The sequence below is a fragment of the Mixophyes fleayi genome, chromosome 1 (assembly GCF_038048845.1).
Source record: "Mixophyes fleayi isolate aMixFle1 chromosome 1, aMixFle1.hap1, whole genome shotgun sequence".
In the NCBI taxonomy this organism is placed as follows: domain Eukaryota; kingdom Metazoa; phylum Chordata; class Amphibia; order Anura; family Limnodynastidae; genus Mixophyes; species Mixophyes fleayi.
The window spans coordinates 374,299,167-374,320,254 of NC_134402.1; the positions used below are offsets into that span (position 1 = coordinate 374,299,167).

At 39.9% G+C, this 21,088-nt stretch overlaps 1 protein-coding gene and 1 long non-coding RNA gene across 3 annotated transcripts in view; both read right to left on the bottom strand.

Annotated features, from left to right (window-relative positions):
- The window catches only part of LOC142097398 (uncharacterized), a 231,765-nt gene that overhangs the window by 129,763 nt on the left and 80,914 nt on the right, over positions 1-21,088 (bottom strand). The gene's annotated exons all lie outside the window — the stretch shown is intronic.
- SNCAIP (synuclein alpha interacting protein) overlaps positions 1-21,088 on the bottom strand; it is a 216,079-nt gene that overhangs the window by 69,345 nt on the left and 125,646 nt on the right. For both annotated transcript variants that reach the window (XM_075179187.1, XM_075179178.1), the window contains exon 5: positions 8,331-8,403. In XM_075179187.1, coding sequence (XP_075035288.1) covers positions 8,331-8,403 — 73 coding nt within the window. The remainder of the gene's footprint in view (positions 1-8,330; positions 8,404-21,088) is intronic.

Genomic DNA, 21,088 nt, shown 5'->3' on the forward strand with positions numbered 1-21,088 from the left:
TACAGCGCTGCTGAATTAGTGGCGCTAAATAAAAGATGATGATGATGATGATATTAAGAGAAATGGACAAAGGCAGTTTGGGGTCACTCTGTCTATGACACCCTACCCTTAAGGAGAAATTGCCCAAACAGCAGCCTTTCAAGACGGTACTTGATATGGAAATGCCACAAGTCCCTTTCCTCTTTGGGGGTAGATTGCACCCTACACTTACATAGAAAGTTTTAAAAAGATGTTATCATCATCATCATCAGCTTCATTCTCACCCTTATCAGTGTGTACGTCATCATCACAGACTATCAATTCATCGCGGCTTGAATCCGCCATTAGAGAACAGTCAGTGCTTGGATGTTTTGGATGGTGAAGGCCTTCCTCGTGGAAGATGTAGTTCATTTTTATAAACATCATTTTCTCCACATTTTTGGGAAGTAACCTTCTACGGTGATCACTGACTAAGTTCCCTGCTGTGCTGAACACTCGTTCAGAGTACACACTGGAGGGTGGGCAGCTTAGGTATTGCAAAGTAAGTTTGTACATGGGTTTCCAAATGGCCTGCTTTTCTTCCCAGTAAGGAAAGGGACTGTCTGACATTTCCATATCAACTACCTCTTGAAAGTAATCCTCCACCATCCTTTGCATGTTTATACTCGTATTGGATGGAGTTATGAGCAAAGTGACTCATTTTTTGGAAAAATCTTTCAAACCAGCCCAGATGTTAAATTGTTCTGGTCTGCCCCCTGTGTCTTCCCTGCTTCTTTTGGGGAAATTTAATTTTTTACGAGCAGCAGCAGCTTGAGAAAGTGAAGGAGGACACGTTGTCAAGCCGAGGCCCAGTTCAGCGGCCAACTTGCTGAGCAATAGCTCCTTGCAAAAGTTCACATCTCGCTCATTTACAAGTAAAGAGTCAATGTAGGTTTTAAACCTTGGATCAAGCACAGTGGCCAAAACGTACTGATCCGAGTTCAAGATCTTAATAACTCGAGGATCATTGTGAAGCGGATTAAGTACTTGATCGACAAGGCCAACATACTTTGCTGAATTGCTTGCTTTCAGCTCCTCCTTCATTTTCTCAAGCTGCTTTTCCAAAAGTCTAATTAAAGGAATGACTTGGCTCAAAATAGCAGAGTCTGCACTCACCTCACACGTCACAACTTCAAATGGTTTCAGCACCTTGCACAGGACTGAAAGGATTCCCCACTGTGCAACAGTGAAATACATCCCCCCTCCTTTCCCAATGTCATGGCTTGTGCAATATGCTTGGATGGCTTTGCGCTGTTCCTCCATCCTCTAAAGCATGTACAGGGTGGAATTCCACCTAGTTACCACCTCTTGCTTAAGTTGGTGGCAGGGCAAGTTAAACTGCTCTTGGAGCTGCTGTAATCTCCTACATGCTGTGGCTGAATGCCTGAAATGGCCTGAAATTTTACGGGCCACCGACAGCATCTCCTGCACCTCACGGTTATTTCGTAGGAAGCTCTGCACCACCAAGTTGATGGTGTGAGCAAAACAGGGAATATCTTGGAAATCACCCAGCTGTAATGCTCGCACTATATTGTTGGCGTGATCAGAAATTACATACCCTGGGGAGAGTCCAAGTTGTATAAGCCATGCATCAATCACATCTCTCAGTTTGCGTAACAAATTTTCAGCCATATGCCTGTTAGTGAAGCCGGTGATACAAAGAGTGGCCTGCCTGTGACAAATGTTACGTAGTGGTGTACATGCTGCTGCTGTTCCTGCTGGTGAAGGTGAATGACCAACCCAGTGGGCTGTCACAGTCATATAGTCTTTGGTTTGCCCACTTCCACTTGTCCACATATCTGTGGTTAAGTGGATAGTGGGCAGAATGGCATTTTTCAGCGCAATCTCTACATTTTTACACACTTTTTGGTATAGTTGTGGAATTGCTTTACGGGAGAAATGGTGTCGCGATGGAATACTGTAATGCGGACACAAAACCTCAATTAACTGTGAAAAACCAGCTGCATTTATTGTGGAGATTGGACGCAGATCTAACACTAACATTGCAGCCATGGCGTCTTTGATTCGCTTGGCGACTGGGTGACTGCTGTCATATTTGCTTCCCCTCGCAAATGATTGTTTCACAGTTAATTAATGAAATGTAGGACTGCTCATTTTCTTGACCTGCCTCTGGGATGACGATTCACCCCAGCAGCAGCAACAGCTTTCTTCAGAGGAATCAATAATAGTGCAGGAGTCATCCAGCCTTAAGTGGGATGCCGGGATAACTCCGAGCGCTACTGAGGATATTGATGAGGATGGTGTGGTGGGTGTATTTTGTAGCCGTCGGGATGTCGGTGAGCGGAGGGTCTTAGCTCATCAGCTAAGAGTGCTTGTATTTTTTTGGGAAGAACTTTCAGCTTTTCCCAACACTTTGCCATGAACTCTCGTTAAATGGCGTAACATAGACGAGGTTCCAAGATTGTTAAGATCCCTCCCTCGACTGACTGTGGCTTGACATACACTACAAATGGCTATACAATTGTTGTCTGGATTTGGGTAGAAATAATTACACACATAAGAAGTGGATTTTTTTGTTTTATGCCCAGGCATGACAATGGCCTTTTTCTTGTCATGTGCCAGAACTGCTGCCACTGGTGCAGGACTTACACAAACAACCTCATCCTCATCAACATCCTCATTAGCGCCCTCGTCACCTACACAAATCTCACCCTCATCCTCTTCTAATTCCAAAGTGGCATCCTTAATTTATGTATCACCGACTACACTCGGGCTATTTAGGCACACATCAGCAGAATGCTCACGATAAGACATCCCACTGTTGGATGGACTCTCCACTGGGATTGTTGTCATTTGTGAATCAGAGCAAACATTCTCCTCTTATGCCTTACTGTTATCTTGCAGCTCGGCTTTGACACGTAACAGTAGTTGTGCACCAATTGTAGGCTGGGTAATTTATTTGGATCTGCCACTAATAGCCAAAGGTGAAGGGCTCATTCTCTCTTTGCCACTGTGTGTGTAGAATGGCATGTTTGCAGTTTTTTTTTTTATCGGCACTTAACTTTTGCTCAGTAACACTTCGTTTTCGCTTCAACACAGTAAATTTTTGTTTTTTGCACTGATTTGGAAACACTCTGTTTGACATCGCCTTGCCCAGATGACGTACTGGGAACACTAACTGGACTGGTGACAGAACCTGGTTGCTCATTCTGATTATATGTGGACTGCTTTGAATCCATTCTGAGTGCAAAGCACTCGTAGTGGTAAAAATTAGTTGGTAGATACTGCTGACAGATATGACTTTTGACAGCCAGAAATATTTATGCACAATTAGAGGGGACACCCCAAAAGCACTGAGGAGTGCTAAAAATTATTTGGTAAGATGCTGCTGACAGATATGACTTTTGACAGCCAGAAATATTTATGCACAAATAGGGGGGACACCCCAAAAGCACTGAGGAGTGCTAAAAATTATTTGGTAAGATGCTGCTGACAGATATGACTTTTGACAGCCAGAAATATTTATGCACAATTATGGGGGACACCCCAAAAGCACTGGGGAGTGCCAAATATTAAAACAAAATTATAAACCTCTATCCTCCTCTCTTCTATAGCGATTTTTGTTAGAGCAATTGCAAGAAGAATATTGTATTCTCTGTCCCTGCTCTAATCAGCCTGTGACTACACCCTGCTCTCTCCCTCTGTCAAATGGCGATGGATTGCTGTGGAGGCGTGTATTTATAAAGTTGAAGTATCACGAGAACCGAGCCCCGAGATCCGACGACGTCACAATGACGTTTGGCCTCGATTTCGATTCGGAGCGGGCGGGAGAGTACAGAGCTCCTCAGCTCGGTACTCGGATAGCCAAAGTTCGGGTGGGTTCGGTTCTCGGTACCCCCCAGCCCTAATAGTCGTCTGACCCAACGGCCCGGGGGGCCATTGCCCCCCTGCCCCCCGGGCTAGCCCGCCCCTGACCACCTGAGAGTATTATCATCATCATCATCATCATTTATTTATATAGTACCACCACTTCCGCAGCGCTGAACAGAGAATATTGTCATTAACATCAGTCCTGCCGCATTGGAGCCGACAGTCTAAATTCCCTAACACACACATACTAGTGTTCATTTTTTGTTAGCAGCAAATTAACCTTTTTTTTTGGAGTGTGGAAGGAAACTGGAGTACCCGAAGGAAAGCCACGGTGGAAAGCCACACAGACACGGGGAGAACATGCAAACTCCAGTTCAGAAATCGAACTCATGACCCCAGTGTTCTGAGGCAGAAGTGCTAACCACTTAGCCACCCTGCTCATATGCAATTGTGTTTTAAACCATTTCATATTGTGTTACAGTCCTGTTTAACAGTATCAATTCATTTTAATTTATCTTCCCTATCATGTTGCTCAATTAAAAGTTTGTTTTACTCTGAGGTCAATGACCTGTTAAATACCTGTATTAATGGAAATGTATCCTTTAATCTCAGCAGAACCAAAGGTGACCCCTGTGCTTTTATATTGTATGGTGTATTTCCTGTAAAGGGGCAATGCTCCTGCTGAACTGGAGTCAAACGTAGTGAGCACAGTGATCTTAGCTGCAGTAGTCCACTACAGCATATTCTACTTTACCTTATTGAGTTATTAAGTTAGTTTCAGCACATGGAGCTGGACCAGAATTGAAGCAGTGCACTAAAAGTACATTTAAAAAGGCAGGAAGATGAAATGTTGATCAATCTTTATATTTTCTATAACATAGTAAACATAATAATGAAATTCCCTGCTATCTGCGTACACAAGGGGAGCGTGGCATCATTAATTATATTGTTAACGCAGAAAGAGAAATACTACGGCCTCAATGTTCAAAATGCTGTGTAGATATTATATAAATATATATATATATATATATATATATATATATATATATATATATATATATATATATATATATATATATATATACACATATACACACACACACACAAGTTAACCCGTGCATGATACTCATGCATTCTAGTCAAATCAAGATACTTAAGGTCTTAAAAAGGTTCTTGTCATGCATTTGGGCCTAGCCCAGGCCTCCTCAGGAAAAGATCGTTACTTCCCGACGCAAGCGCCCTTTTTAATGTGTGTTCATGAGGTAAAATTACCTCACGAAAATGAGTTTGACCACTCAACTCGTAAATTTAGCCTTTACTACCCCTCCCACGGGGGGAAGGGGGGATGATGGAAGTTAACTGACTTGACTATTCTAATTTTTTTGTCAAATAATGGCAGTATACCAAATTTCAGGTCAATTGGATGAGCCCTTTCTGAGAAAATAGTTTTTTCCACACACACACACACACACACACACACACACTAACGCACGCCTCTACACATGTGTGTTCATGAGGTAAAATTACCTCACGAAAATGAGTTTGAGCCCTACCAAATTTCAGCCCTATTTGAATTTTTTTCCCCACACACACTAAGAATTTAGTAGGTCAGTGTATAACTCTGCCCAGCAGGTGGCGCTGCAACTTGGTTTTTATTTTGCACACACACACAGACGCCACTAAGCATTTATATATTAATATATATATATATATATATATATATACATACATATACACACACACACACACATGTATATATATATATAAATATATATATATATATATATATATATATATATATAGATATATTTAGATAGATATATATAGATAGATATATATACACATATATAAATAGATAGATACATATAGTCTGCATTTGCTGTTCTTCCTAAATAGAAAACCAGACAAGTCTTCAACTTAATTACTTAATCCAATAGACAACCCACAACCTGTTCCCATTAATGGATAATTGCATTTTTCTCAGTAAATTTATCCCCCCCCCCCCCCCCACCACTCGAAAATAGGTCCCCAGCTGACAGATTTTTGGCCCTGCTTCCAGAAGTCGAAGTGTTAACTACTCACTCCAGATGTTCTGCTTACACTGTAGACTGGTTTGTGATTGACAGAATTTGGAACCTATGGTGCCTAGTGTATCAGAAGACAGGTGTGGTGAAGGCAGTTAGACTTTTTTTATTATTATTATTATTATTATTATTATTATTATTATTATAATATATTTATTATTTATTACTGAAGACTTACTTATTCTCTGTACCTCCTCCAAGTATAGGTGCCTTTCAGATCATTAAATTTGATTATTCCACCAGTTGCAATAATAACACATACCTGTGGGCATCTGCACCCTTGCCCAACTCAGCCCGCTAATTGAAGTGACTCCTTTCAACTATTGCCTTTAGACATTTATCTAGATTACTATGTACGTGGTTTACTTTGGATTTATTAACAGGTGAACCGACAAATGTTCAAAACTCTCACTAGGATGCTGTCATGCACCCATCATATTGTCACCTCAAAGACATGTTAATGGTAATAAACCACTGCACAGATTTCTAGTCAGGCTACAATATACATGGACTACTCATCTATGGAGATTGCAGGTTCATAAAAATATGAACAAGTCTGACATATGATGGATACGGTACCAATCACATATGAATAAGGACCCAAGTCTGTCCACCACCAGTCCACATTTTCACTCCTAATAACCTATAATTTGAACTGTGGTGAAGTAGGGATATTTCATGATACTTGTTTTTTTGTTAACGAAGCTGCAGTGGAGACATGGGCCAAGAATGAACTCACTTTGTCCTTGACAGTTTGCTGACTAAGTGCATGACGTTTAAAATAAAACTTATTAATACACAAAGATCGTGTTGCTATCACACCGCCAGTCCCCCAAAGGCCACTTTTGCTATCACCACTGTCCTGTTCCATTTCCTCAATGGAAAGAACACTCTGTGGCACCACCTAATATGTATCCCATCTGTATAATAGTAGGTGGGTAAAAAATAGTTGTTCATCACAGCTAACTATTCAAAGCAATCGGCCATGGACTCCTGCAAAACATGCAGATGACAATGTTGATGGACACCAAACCAAAATCAATCTTAGACAAAGTAATAATATGGTTTGAGAGTGGCAGTAAAATGCTGTGAGTACACTGTGCCTCCTTAATCTGTTTCAACACTTTACAAAAGTATTAAAGTTTTTGAACTCCCCCAAGAATCATTTGATGCCATCGGCTGGGAGTGATTGATAGAGAGGACATTTCTGACCAAAGAGGGCGGTACATGATTGGATGTAAATGTCATGTGATCCCCTCATTTCCAATCATGTGCCACCCTTTTTGGCCAAGGACGACCAGCTGCATTAGTGTCTCCTGGTCTATTGTTTTTTATTATGAGATCAACCGGGGCAGTCCAGTCCCTTTAATATTGTATCTAAAAAATGTCAAAGTGTGGCAGGTCTGACAACATGACTGTTGAAACTCCATTTTGTTGTTAGTACTTTCATGTGTGTATTACTTTAAGGCTTACATAACCAAGTGATTTTGAATGCTTATATAATCAAGGCCTTTCAAGAAACTTCTACACATATTTTCTTAGGAAGGTGTCTTTGGGCCTACTGCACATGCTCAAGCTTTCTTCTCAGTAGTAAACCAATAGAATATCCGAAAATCATGTGTATGCCTTATATGCAAAGGATTTCAGGGTCCTGGCCTATAAAAGCAAGGTAATTGTGACATAATGTCGCCTCAGTTTGGATCACTCGAGGGATGCTTGAAGCATCTGTGTAGTATTCAGTTCATTTTTCTAGCTTTCGAGTTTCCGTGCCATCCTGACACGGAGAAAGGTGGGGTCCTAGGATAAAAATCTATTAAACATTTTCCTACTGGGACAATCTATATTCAGGAGCTAAGTATATCTTTTATTTACTCTTTGTATTATATTTGCTCTTTTATATTAATTCTTTACATTAAATAAGCTATATACCTGTTAGACAACCTGAGTGTCACGTGTTGTTAATCCTTTACACCCGAGCCCACTGTTTTCCCACTGGAAACACAAAGTATCCTGCAGTAAATCTCAGTGTCATTAGCAAGAGCCCTCTTTTAAAAGTATAATTGGGCTATGATGATGAAACACTGTGGAAACCTACTGCCCTAGTTCGGCCTTTGTGGCTTCTCCACCAAACCTGGCGAGGATGACATAATATTCAGAAAGATTTACACTGTAAACTCATAAATAAGACTAGGAAATATTACTGTACTACAGAGGTAATGGAGGTACAGCGGAATTGACCACACAAAGCAATGTGTCTTCAGGTACTGTAGGCTATAGAACCTCATGTAACTTACAGGACAAATAACTAGAAGATAATCATTTAAGTTTGCTGGATATATCAGAAAGTGTTTGACTATTACACTGTTAGCCATCAGACATTGTGAAGAACACACATACCTGATCTGTCTTCATTCTGCGTGTCACATCTCCTGCATAGCTCTGGAATTGTCTTCAGGGATGTTATGGAATACTAGAAAAAAGAAAACAATATGGATGTGCTTTATTATCTAGCGAAATGCTGCCATAATGTATGTGTATGGCAATTAAGATGACATAATTAGAGTGCTGCAGAATGGATAGCAAACGCAGATTCTGGGAATGTGAGTGGGTGAAGGGGAGTAGTAACCGCCCAATCATACATCAAGATTAAACATTGTGTGAGCCACGCTAGTTAGAGAACGACGAAAAACAGGGAGACTCAGGAAGCAGAAATAAACTTTTTTTTAAACATATTTTAGAGCCTGGTTATTTTTGCTCCCAAAGTTTACACTAAGATACATGACACTGTATATACAAAATACTATAATTTCAGCAAAATTAGGTTAGTCGAATAAAACAGTATCATCTAAACCACATGCACACGGATTGCAATGATTATAACTCAGTAGCATTTCAGTGCAGCACAGATATAGATGTTTTTCCGAAACAGCATTTCTTGTGGATACAATCTTTTCTTCTTATAGATTTATGGTTTGCTTTGAAAAACTACACACGAATATGTGTGGTTTACCAAATAAGTAATAAACACCATTAAAGTGGATAAATAACATAAATTAACTATTTCTTATTTAATATTACACAATCAACTTGCTGATTGCTACATTTTTAGTTTCCATGTCTCCTTGTTTCCTCTCCATCATGCCAATGGCATTCCATAATAATGAGAGGGATGACAGATTCAATAGCCACTTTATAAGGCATTTGAGCTTTGGGGAGAGGAATGAAAACTTAATTATTACCCATCTCATCCCATTTCTTTCACTTTTAACACATGCAGTGGAAAAGAATAATCTTACCTAATCTTATTAGATGATAAGTCCTCATTAATATATTTAAAATGTAATTTAATTTAGGCAACACTGTGCCACAGCGATTAAATGGTGAGCTATGGGGCACCAGTTCCCTAAATCTGTCTGCATATTTTAAACACCTACTTCATGCAGCCAACATGGTTTTGCCAAGGTGCAGAATTGTACCTTCAAGCTGAATTTACTCTAGTTATACCTCTTTTATGCTCTTCACCGCTGATTCTACACTGACTCCTGTATGATCCATAAAAGTGCGTGTATAGATTACAACTGTGGTTGCCCAGTTTATCTCACATGACCCTTTCCACTAAACACTTTTCAGAGTTTTTTTGTGTGTGATTCATACAAGCTGGAGATCGGAAAACTTACTCAAACAAACATTCCTGAGGAGCGAAGACTGAAGCCAAACCTGCACTTTTTAGAACTAAGCACGTCTCTTCTAAGAAGGAATGGCATATGGTACAAGATATAGTTTTATGCCCAAAGTCAAACCGTAGATAATGTGGAAGCTGACAGTCTGTATTATATTTTCTTGAGCAAGAGGAGAGGGTGTGTCTCTGTATAACTTGAAGACCCTACATTGCTCTAGGGAAGTAATTAACAGCACACAATGCAGCCATGAGGTTTACTTTAGGAATCTAAAAAGTGGTAGTCATCATCAGTAGACCCCACGTCTCTAGATCTTCCCTCACATCCTTGTTATATAAACCTTAAATAATATTTAAACGGCCCATTATGGGCACTACTTAAAATTCCTTAACCAGAGTATTTCTATGCCAGAACTAGAAATGATTTTACCCTCTTTCAAATGTTGTTATGACGAACCCTATTCAAAAGCAAATGTGGAAAATAAAAGCAGAGCAATTCAAACAATGCAAAAAGTTTACAAATAAGAGAGTATTTTTAAGCACATTGTGTCATGAAAAACAAAGAGGCTAAAACTGAATCGAGTAACCGCAGAATGAGCCACATTAAAGATGAAGCTATTTTTATTTCACTTTTTACTACAGCATTGGATTAATCTCTCTTTGTTCTGTTTTTCCGCTGTGAGAATCCAGAGGATTTGGTTGTATTCTTCTTCCGATATTTGTTTGTATTTATGAATTTGAGCTTTAGAACACATTTTTGTGTTTAATTACTTACGGCTCATGTGCTTCCCAGTGCTCTTTTAAACCCAAATTTGAAGCCTCCTTATATAATTTGTAGAACTATGTTGTAAATGTCGAAAATAATTTAATTTTACTCACACCAAACAGAAAGTAATACAGAATAAGTATGAGGTGCTGCACTCATGTACTATAGTTGTATCTCACATACTGCCGGTTATGAGTTCCAGCATGGCTCACTGACTGTTGTGTTTGGGGGACATTACCAGTGTCCACAATCCCTCCAAGCCATGAAATAATTTAACTTCAGTTCAAAATAAGCTGCGGCACCACTTGTGGACATTATGCGGCAACAGAACAGTCGTGGAACTAGGGAAAGGAAAGTCCAGATGTAAAAATATATTTTGCCCCTCCCTCTGGCTTACACCACCCCACCCGCCCCATGTACTTCTTAGTGTTCCTCTCATCTCTCCTGCGGTTCTCTTACCTTTAGACAGACAGGCCAAGGGCTCCTATATAAAGCAGCGCTGCAACGTCATTAAGTTATACCACTGATAGATAACAGTGGTTTCTCCTTACCAGCATTGTTTTGTCACCTCATTACTATCATAATACTCTGGGGATGCACTAGGCAGCCCCCCTCCAGTCATAACAAGCTCACCCCCCCACTTGGGTACATGCTGCTTCTTACCTTGCCAGGCAGGTGGGGAGGATGGCATCTTTGGCTACTCAGTGTGGTAGCGTAACACGGACATGGAGGAGCAGCAGCCAGCAGATTCATATATAAAAAGCTGGTGGCTTCTTCCCCTTCATTCTGGCTCTACGTGTGGGGGCACCATGGGGCATTAAAATCACTGGATGAGTAACATTTATTTAGTGTTTTAGGTGCCCCCTAACCACTGGTGCCCCAGGCATCTGCCAATGTTCGCCTAAAGGTGATGCTGGCCGTGCTTGAGATAATTATGATTTTACTATATAGAAGCCTAAAAGGTTCAAAACACACCAAGGGGTAAATTTATCAAGCTGTTGAGGTAATGTTACCTATAGCAACCAATCAGATTCTAGCTATCATTTATTAGCATGTACTAAATAAATGATAACTAGAATCTGATTGGTTGCTATAGGCAACATCTCCACTTTTCAAACCTACCGGAAACCTACAGCCTGGAAAATGTATCCACAAGAGTTGAATGATATTTACAGGTTCAGACCAGCAGGGAGGCTGATCCAGCTATAGCTCCATGCATGTCTTACCATAGCTTTCTGCCAAGTTTCATTTTTGGGACTTTTTTTTTACATTTAATTTTACCTTCTTTGAGAACTTACTATGCATGGCTTGCTACATAATCTTACTAGTGAGAACAGCCAAAATAGTCAAACTGTCACAACAGTTTATAATGAGATCTATTCCAGACCCATAAGACATTCTGATGTCAGGAACATTCATGAAAATTGGTGCATGGAAAAAAAAGGTGCTGTAACTCAGAGCAACCAATAAGCCATTTGCTTCAACTTGTAAAATTAAACGAGAAAAGTGACATTTTCTATAAATGTGCCCCATTGAATCAAAAAATCTAGTCATAGACAAGGGTTGAAGATATGCCAATATATTGTGCATCTATCATTCATAAACCTGCGTTACTGTTAATAGCACACAAAACACACAAACAGACCAGAACACTTGCAATGTGTTTTAGATATGCAATTTTCTTTCTCTTAATTGTGCAAGCTTTCCAAAATATATGTATCGTGCACAAAACTATTTAGCATTTTTGTTGCCTCTAAATGACCTGTAGATTTCATCTTTCATCATTCCAGAGTCAAGAAAAATAAATAAATAAACACGTCGTGAAATTTTTATCAAAACCGTAAGGCATATTTTTCAGGTTCAGCTCGGGAAGTTCAGGATTTTGGCCTGGAACCGCTCTTATTACCAGCATGTCTGCCAGAAGCAAATGATCTGATGATATCACTAACTGCTTGTGTGTCTGTGCTGTAACTATGTAACGGAGCAGCAGTGACCATAGCATACTCCCAGCACTGTAAGTTCCCTTTCACTAGCTGCTATGCCAAACTTTTTCAACAACCAAATAGTGTGACTTGTTTCTACCCACAGATCTTGGTTAATGTTTATGGAATAGGAAAAATTTACATACCACAACTCTCAAAGTTCTACTGCAAGTTACCAAGCAACACATGTATATAAATCAGAGCTGGATTATGATCCAATGGTTCTGTTGGTAAAGTACCACTATGCGGCTCATTCCTCCAAGTGGTCACATCTTCTCTCTTCCCAATATAATAATGTTTACAAGGCCAGGAGTGTCCCACACCAAATAAATGCAAGTCATTAGTCAGCAAACCCTAATGAGCTATGTATCATCATCAGCAGCATATATAGCGCCACTAATTCCGTAGCGCTGCACAGAGAACTCACTGACATCAGTCCCTGCCCCATTGGAGCTTACAGTCTAAATTACCTAACATACACACACACACGGAGGGATTTGATAGTAGCCAATTAACCTACTAGTATGTTTTTGGAGTGTGAGAGGAAACCGAAGCACCCGGAGGAAACCCACGCAAACATGGGGAGAACATACAAACCCCACACTGATAAGGCCATGGTCAAGAATTGAACCCCAGTGCCGTGAGGCAGAAGTGCTAACCACTAAGCTACTATGCTGCCCATGTAGTTATATATCATACAAAATGAAAGCAGGGCAATCAGCAACTTGGACTGGGTACTGTGAATTGTACATGGTGAGTAATACAGTCACAAAGGAGGATATGTATAATTGTATCTGGACTATATCAGATTGCATATCTGTGAACAGTGACATCACCACCACAAAATTGCTGGGGATTTGGAGCGGTCTTGCATATTCTTTCCTGATAAAGTGGACTTTCCTTCTCTTCCGACCTAAACGCAAAAGTATATACTATTCTATAGAATTGGCCTTAGCAACAGTTTACTTTCACTCATTTTGTTTTTCTTTACTCACTGTACTGTTCAAAGAAATTTTCATTTTGAGCCATCTTAATCTAAAGATAACTATTGGAGACGTCAGTTAGGTGGAACAGTGACACAGTGGTTAGCAATGCTGCCTCACAGCATTGGGCCATGGGTTCAAATCTAGCTAGGGCATTAATTGACTGTCATGTACATATATGACCAGTTTGTATGTTCTCTGTGTATTTGCATGGGTTTTCCCTAAATCATACATGCCAACAAGGGAGATCCGGGGGAGAAGTCATGTGACACGGGGCGTGGCAACATTGTCGTGTCACCATAGCCCCACTATAAAAAGCCGAAATTCACGGCTTTGAATGGAGGGGGCAGCGATTAATGATTCGATTAAGCCCCGCCCCCCACCATTCACTGAATTTAGGCAAATGCGGAAGCTTTGCCTACTCTTACGTGAGCCTCCCGGGAATTTCCTGGATAGTAGGCAAATATGCCCTAAATGCTCCTGTTTTTTCCCACAGTCCCAAACCATACTGGCTTCTGATGAAATTAAACCAAGTGTGTGTCTGTGGTAGGGAGTTTAGATTGTAAGCTCCGCAGGGGCAGCAGGGACTGGATATTCTATATATAATACTGCATAATATAGAAGTATATAAGTAAACATTAATAAAGGTTTGCTACCTCTGTAGCAGTTGTAAAAGACTGTTCAGAACATGATAACAGGAATTCAAGATGTAAAAATATCTGAGATTTGCCAGCCCCCATAATTAGTAATTTAAGTTTAAGATATTATTTGACTGTTTTTGTTGAATTATTCTTAACTGCCATAAGGCAGAAGAGAAGGAGAGAAGCGAGGTTGTCCACTTTATTGGGCAAATCGGCCTCTACTTAAATATCAATTAACATATTTATGGTTCAACTTGAAGCATGCTAGCACCTGCTGACATGTCATGTGTCACATGGTACAGGAACGTCACTGAGGTTCCCGTTATGTTGCTGATAGATCCCTTCATGTTCCTAAAGTGAAATCACTACAGGAAAAGCCACCTGAACGCTATTAACCATTACCATTAGGATTGCTTGAAGGTCTGCCACCTGGTGGACACAATTAGAAGGAACATAAGACAGTGAGTAAAAGATCTCTACACTACTTTTGCCTCTAGAATGAAGACGGTATTGTGTAATAGTCACTATATATATATATATATATATATATATATATATATATATATATATATATATATATATATAAAATCTCCAAGTGATAGTGTGACTCACCTAGGAAGCCACGTTCAGCACAGCACCCCATCTCTTTTGGTATGGTATGGGAGGAGCTGCTGCTGCTGCACATGCGCAGCAGCTCCATTTCAGCCATCTTAGAATGGCCTGATGTACAGCAGCACCCCGGCTGCTGTACATCAGGCCAGTTGTCAATTTTTTTTGGGGGGGGGGGGGGGGGGCGGTGCGCTTGCGTCAGGGGGGCCCTACAGCCGCGCAAGCAGTAGAGTCAGATCACCAACTGACAGGTGGTCCGATCAGCGTGTGGCTGGCAGCGAGGGGGGGCTCAGGGAGAAGGGGGCCCGGGGCATGTGCCCCCTCCCCCTTAATCTGGCCCTGGTGGAGTTTGGCAGGTCTGCTTTAGGATGTATGCTCTCACGAGCAGGGCCCTCTGTCCTTGTACAAATCCATCACCCTTTGTACCTCTATACCTGCTTCACTAGCCCTCTCTTCTTGAGTCCAGGCCTACTTCACATTGGACCATCAATCTCGCTCAGTGTCCTGTAAATAACTTTGTCTGCACTACCAAGTTATCTGTGTGCAACTTGTTTAATCAGTAGATGTCTGGTTTTTGTATTCTTTTGTATTTCATGTATTATGTAATGTTTTATAGATTGTTGCTTTATACTATAAATATATTGTACAGCGCTTCGGACCTTTTGCCTTATAAATAAAAGATAATAATAATTACTTCCATAGAGAGGGTTCAGATTTTCTCCACACATTTATAGTTTAAGAGGTTAAGACATGCTAAAGTCTAACATTAGAAGTTTAAGCCTTCTCACATTGTTGTGTCTGTATTTCATGTTCAGCAGACACTGTTTTGTCCTGGTAGCATTGACCCATTCCAGTCCAGATGTACATATGAACATGTGTATAAAATGCTGCAGGAAATTGTTTCGCAGTGTCTAGTAATTCAGCAAATTGTTGCTGTAGTATTCAAAGTTGTTGTTTTTTTTAAGAACAAAGTGGGTTAACAATTTCAGCATATGCATTGTACCATATGCCAAAAGCATTCCTTTTCCTTTCAGCTATCTGATTGTTAACAGGTCCAAGAGTGCTATTATAATAAGAGAACAACGAAAGCTAGGATTACGTGAGAATGTTATAGAGGTAATAACTTTATTTTACAAAGTGTCTCTCCATCTTGAATAATGTTACAGAACAGAACACATCACTCTGCAGTTCTACCCTTCTATGCACTAAACCAACCTTCTCACAGAGAACAATAGCCACAATGTATTTTGAAAGGAAGTCGTAGAAAGTGATGTGTCAATTGAAGGAAAAAGGAAGCCATTCAGAGCTTTAGAAAACAGCTTTCCTGCCTACATTTTTGTGGGAAGCATTTAGTATTTAAGGTCAATACACCACAAAAAAAACCCTCTAGTGTAATAAAGCCCAGAGCCCTTCAGTTCACACCAACCAGTTTTATGTTCACAATGCACATCAGGGATGTTATACACTCACTTCAAGTAGAACAAATTTACTTCTTTGGAACAGGTTTATACATTGCTTTTAAGACATTACATCAATATATTTATGGCACTCTGTAACTAATAAAAATCATATTACGGTCACCAGTGACAAAATCACTTCTAGAGTTGCTGTACGTAAGTACTATGCCCAACACAACTGAGATACATCTGTAGCAATTGTGAAACTGCCAATTTAAAGTACAACTAACCTCATCATTATTAAAATTCAGGCTTTTCCTTACATTGTGCAGCAGCTGTGTTAGAAAATACTAGTGATGAATCGTTTCCTACCCTTCCTAAATATTAATCAAAAGACACAGTCTAAACTTAATGCCAGTAGAAACTGTTGCCGATGCCCCAACTTGATTTTCTATTTAACTTTTATTTCCAAAGGTACATCTCTAATGTATGTAAAATCCGTTGCACTTACCCTTTGTTATATATTTATGTGTTTACTTTTGTGTAATTAGTTTTGGTACTATTGTAAAGAAGAATCTGCTGCCGATATGTATCAAAAGGCTAAATTAGCAAACTACAGCAGGCAGGCAGTAATGTGCATTTAAAATTGATGTAACATAACTGATCATACCTCTGTGTGAATTGACCACAGTGTGCAGGGCATTTCTGATAACTAGGGGACTGCAAGCAAATCACTGAGTTATCATTATTATATTTTATTTATACAGCACCACAATGGTCTGCAGCAACGTACATAAAATTTACAGTGGCAAAGAGTAAACAGACAGCTCTATCCATAATACACTGCATAATTCATGAAAAACCAAATAATACCATGCCCAAACATCTACTAATTAAATAAAAAAATACACAGACAACTCGTTAATGCAGATCAAGTTATTTACTGGACGGTGAGTGAAAGTGATTGTAATGTGTAATGTAAAGTAGGTCTGAGCTAAAGAAAACAGGGCTAGGGAAGCAGGCCTGGAGCTACAGAGAGTAATGGAATAGTAGAAGGAGAACACAAGGTAAGAGGGCCCTGCTCACGTGAGTTTACATCCTATAAGGGAAGCGGAAGACACCATTAGGGTGGTACAGAGCGGATGAGTTGAGCGGATAGCCGAGGTAAATGAGTTAGGAGTAGAGCTGATAGGTTTGAATAAAGAACTGAGGCTACCTTGATAGGGCATGAGAGATCGTTTCAAGTGTGGGGAGCAGCAGGAGCAGCACGGGTGAAGTCCTGGAGGCGGGCGTGGGAACAAGTAATCAGTGTGGCAGTGAGGTAGAGATTACGAGGCAGTGAATAAGAGTTTTGGTGGTTTCCATGGTTAGAAAGGGCCAGATCTTGGATATATTCCAGAGGTGGGGTGGCAGGATTTGGAGAAGGACTGAATGTGAAGTTTGAATGAGAAGCATTCATGTACATAAATATATATATGCAGCAGACTTGAGGGACAGAAAAGAGGGTAGTGTTATCAACAGAACGAGAGAGGGGAGAGTGGGGCTAGAGGGTAGAGAGCACTGGTATAGCAGGAGAGACAAGACATGAGTGAAAGGCAAAGGTCAGAGGAGAAATGATAGGCGTCATCAGCATACATATGGTACTGGAGGACAAATGAGCTTATGAGGTCACCAAAGGAGGAGATGTAGAGGGAGAAGAGTTCAGGTTGCTCACGCTCACCTACAAGGGCCTAAAACTTTTTCCCCCATACATCTCTAACCCTGTCAGCTTCAATACCAGGCATCTACCCCTCAGCCTGGTCCCATAGTGGGCTACCTATCGACTGGATCAATAGGCCACCTACATTTTTCTTCCTTTAAAATGTTCCCAATATGCTGCTGATTAGAGTCTTGACCCCCGGATGAAAAATTTGTCAGCCCTCCTCTGCTGACCACCCAGCCTGAATACTTTGCTCTGCCTCTGACCTTCAATTCTTTTTCCCTCTCATTACATCTCCTACTCCCATCTCCAAGACATCTCCAGCACTGCAGCCCACCTATGGGACTCCTTACCTTGTCCTTCAACACTGTCCCCTAACCTACAATCATTCAAATGTCCCTTCAAAACTCATATCTTTTTGCTTGCCTACTCTAACACCTACCAGACTCTCATGTCCACTCCATCTGTCCATCACATACGCTCGTGTCCTATTTGCACCTACTGTCTCTCATTACACCCTCCCTCTAGAATGTAAGCTGTATCTGTAAATATGCTAATTGTAATTGATAACTTGTGACTATCAATGTGTTTACTATAATGCTTAATTGTATTCATGTATCTATTATTATGTTTATTATATTCATGTATGTCACATCTGTAAGATGATTGTCTGGTCATACGGAATTTGTAGCACCCTATAAATAAAAGATGGTGATGATGATCTAAAGGATCTGCATTGGAACACACTTCATTCATTATTCCACAAGCCCACTGTCATGAAAGCCCAGCCTGTCCCAGATATAGCAATCTGAACAGTTGGCCATGACTGGTGTCACCTTAGTCACATAGCAATGAATACACCTTTTCTGCCACCACAAAGGATTTATTATGGCCTTCCGTTCAGCAAAACCACTTATTAATGTTTCACACTTAAATCAAATACACATGTAGCATGAGCCTCAATAGGCTTCATAAGTTAAAAAAAATCATGGAAAACACGCTAGATTAAACTTATTTAATCTGAAAAATGTTTTCAAGGCTTAATCACAAAAAAAGTTAATAACAAGACATAAAATAAATTTGCACAAATAAGTTTCAGAAAATAAAATAGGAAATAAAATCAGAATTACTACTTAATTGTTAAGACCTGGTGTGTGAGGGAACACATTGAGGAAGATGGGACATTTCAGTCTTGATAGACTTTCTCATGAAAATGCACACAATATTGTCTAAGTCAGAAGATTTTAAACCTTTTTGCCACATAGCTATCACCCCCACCTTTGTAGTTTAACTGTCAATAAGGACAGATTGATCTCCCAAATGTCACAGGGCTGCTCGATCTGTTTGGCTAGATGGTTTATAACTTTAAGGCTTCAAACTCCTCTAATATGCTATATCTCACTGGTCTGGCTATTTTCAACAGATTAATGACACTTGGATAAGTGGAAACTCATGTCATCTAGAAAAGCACATGTTGAGATTACTGTTGAAGAACCTTCTCCTATGATATGATTCTCAAGCCATTTCATGCATTGTTCAAAAGTATCTCCCATCCTCCCAGCCACATGGCAAGATTAGCTATTTTGCATGTGTTTGTAAAACCCCCCACACAACTCTGGTCAGTTTCAGATAACAGCTTTGAAGCCTGAGACAAAGGAGGGTGTTGGGACACTGGAAGGGACACATACATAGTGGGGAGAACCGACAGTGGTGATGACATCATCATCCCTGGACCCAAGAAGCTCCATGTGTGTGTGGTTAATCACCACACACATGCTGTTACTTGGGAGGCTGGGTGTTTCCAAGTTTGGACTATAAAAGTCCAGACCCGGGACCCTCTCTCTCTCTCTGGATGCCTGCTGCCCCTTGACAAAGAGCTCTACACTACACTGCAGGACATACACTAGGGATACATTACACTACGGATACACTACACTAGGGATACACTACACTGCAGGAAACATCTATAGGATTACAACACACTACTATATATATATTACACTAAGCTACAAGAAAGGATTCTATACTACAGGAACGTTCCCTACACTGCAGATAAGAATCGGACCGAGGATACAAGGACTTGATAAGTATCAATAATATATATATACCCATAGAGCTATATGTGTATTTGTAATGTGGATTTAACTATTTATATACATATAACTGTGTAGCTATTGTCTGATATCTGTGATAGTTAAATCAATTTTATAAATACTGATTCTTATTAAGGATACATATGCAAAGCTAGGATAGTGTAAGGAATAACGGTGGTGAACATAGGGTTAATGTTATATTTATATACTATGTTATGTTGAACAACGTTATGATATGTGTGTGAATTGTGAATACAAGCTTTTCTGTGTTAACAGTAAAATACTTTGATTTAAATACATACATATGTTGTGAGTATTGATTATTTATAACGAATATATACTGTGAAGTACTGCTGAGATACAGTGTTTATTGGATAAATAGTTCTGTAAAACTTGTGTTATTTAGTGTGGTCAAAAGACTGAGTAAGGCAACACTGTGTAAGGAAAAGTGCATAAAAGTGCGAGTTTTATAGCGAGTGTATCTAAGAATATAATTAAAGGATAGCGTGCGCATGTGAGGCGCTACCACAGGTCCTTTAACATTGGCGAGCTTAGCCCTGGCTGTTTTAATTGCAATATACTAGGATATAGTAGTGAAAATTGTTATATTGTTAATCTAATTCGGTAGAGGAGCGGGAACGAATAGCTTAGGTACACAAAGGAGGTGATACTTATGTGTTATTAGCGTATGCTTTCTCTGGAAAGAGGTTTGGACAGATAACATTGTTTTACTTGAGGCCTAGAAGAAATACAATTAATTACAGCGAATCTAGTTTAAAATTTAAAGTTTCTTGGATACTCGTTGTTTTATTTCTTTCTTTAAGAAGGAATGGTTCGTCGCACTGTGAGCGTTTGTGAGAAACGTGGATTCACTTTTCAAGGTTGCAACAGTCATTTGGAAGGGTCCTGCTCAGAGGGGAAAGACGTTCCTGAACTGATAAGGATCTTTCTGGAAGCAGCATTATTACGTCTCAGAGGCTTAAGGGGACCTGTATTACTACAGTGAGAAGTAACACTCAACACAGAACAAAAATGACTTCTGTATCTGGACAGGCGAGTATGAGTTTTATTACCATTGAGAAGTTGTCAGCAAATAGTATGTTTAACCCAGTGATTCCTAATAACTACACATCTGCTGAAACATTATGGGCAACACTTTTAGAACAGGCTTATACACATGATGCGCTGTGTATTAATAGGAGAACCGTGTTCAACAAAAAAACTAAACGTCTCCAAATGTTAGCTAAATTGGTACATGCTTATGAAGATAGGATTTGGACATCTGAACACGCTGAGATGATACTTAAAA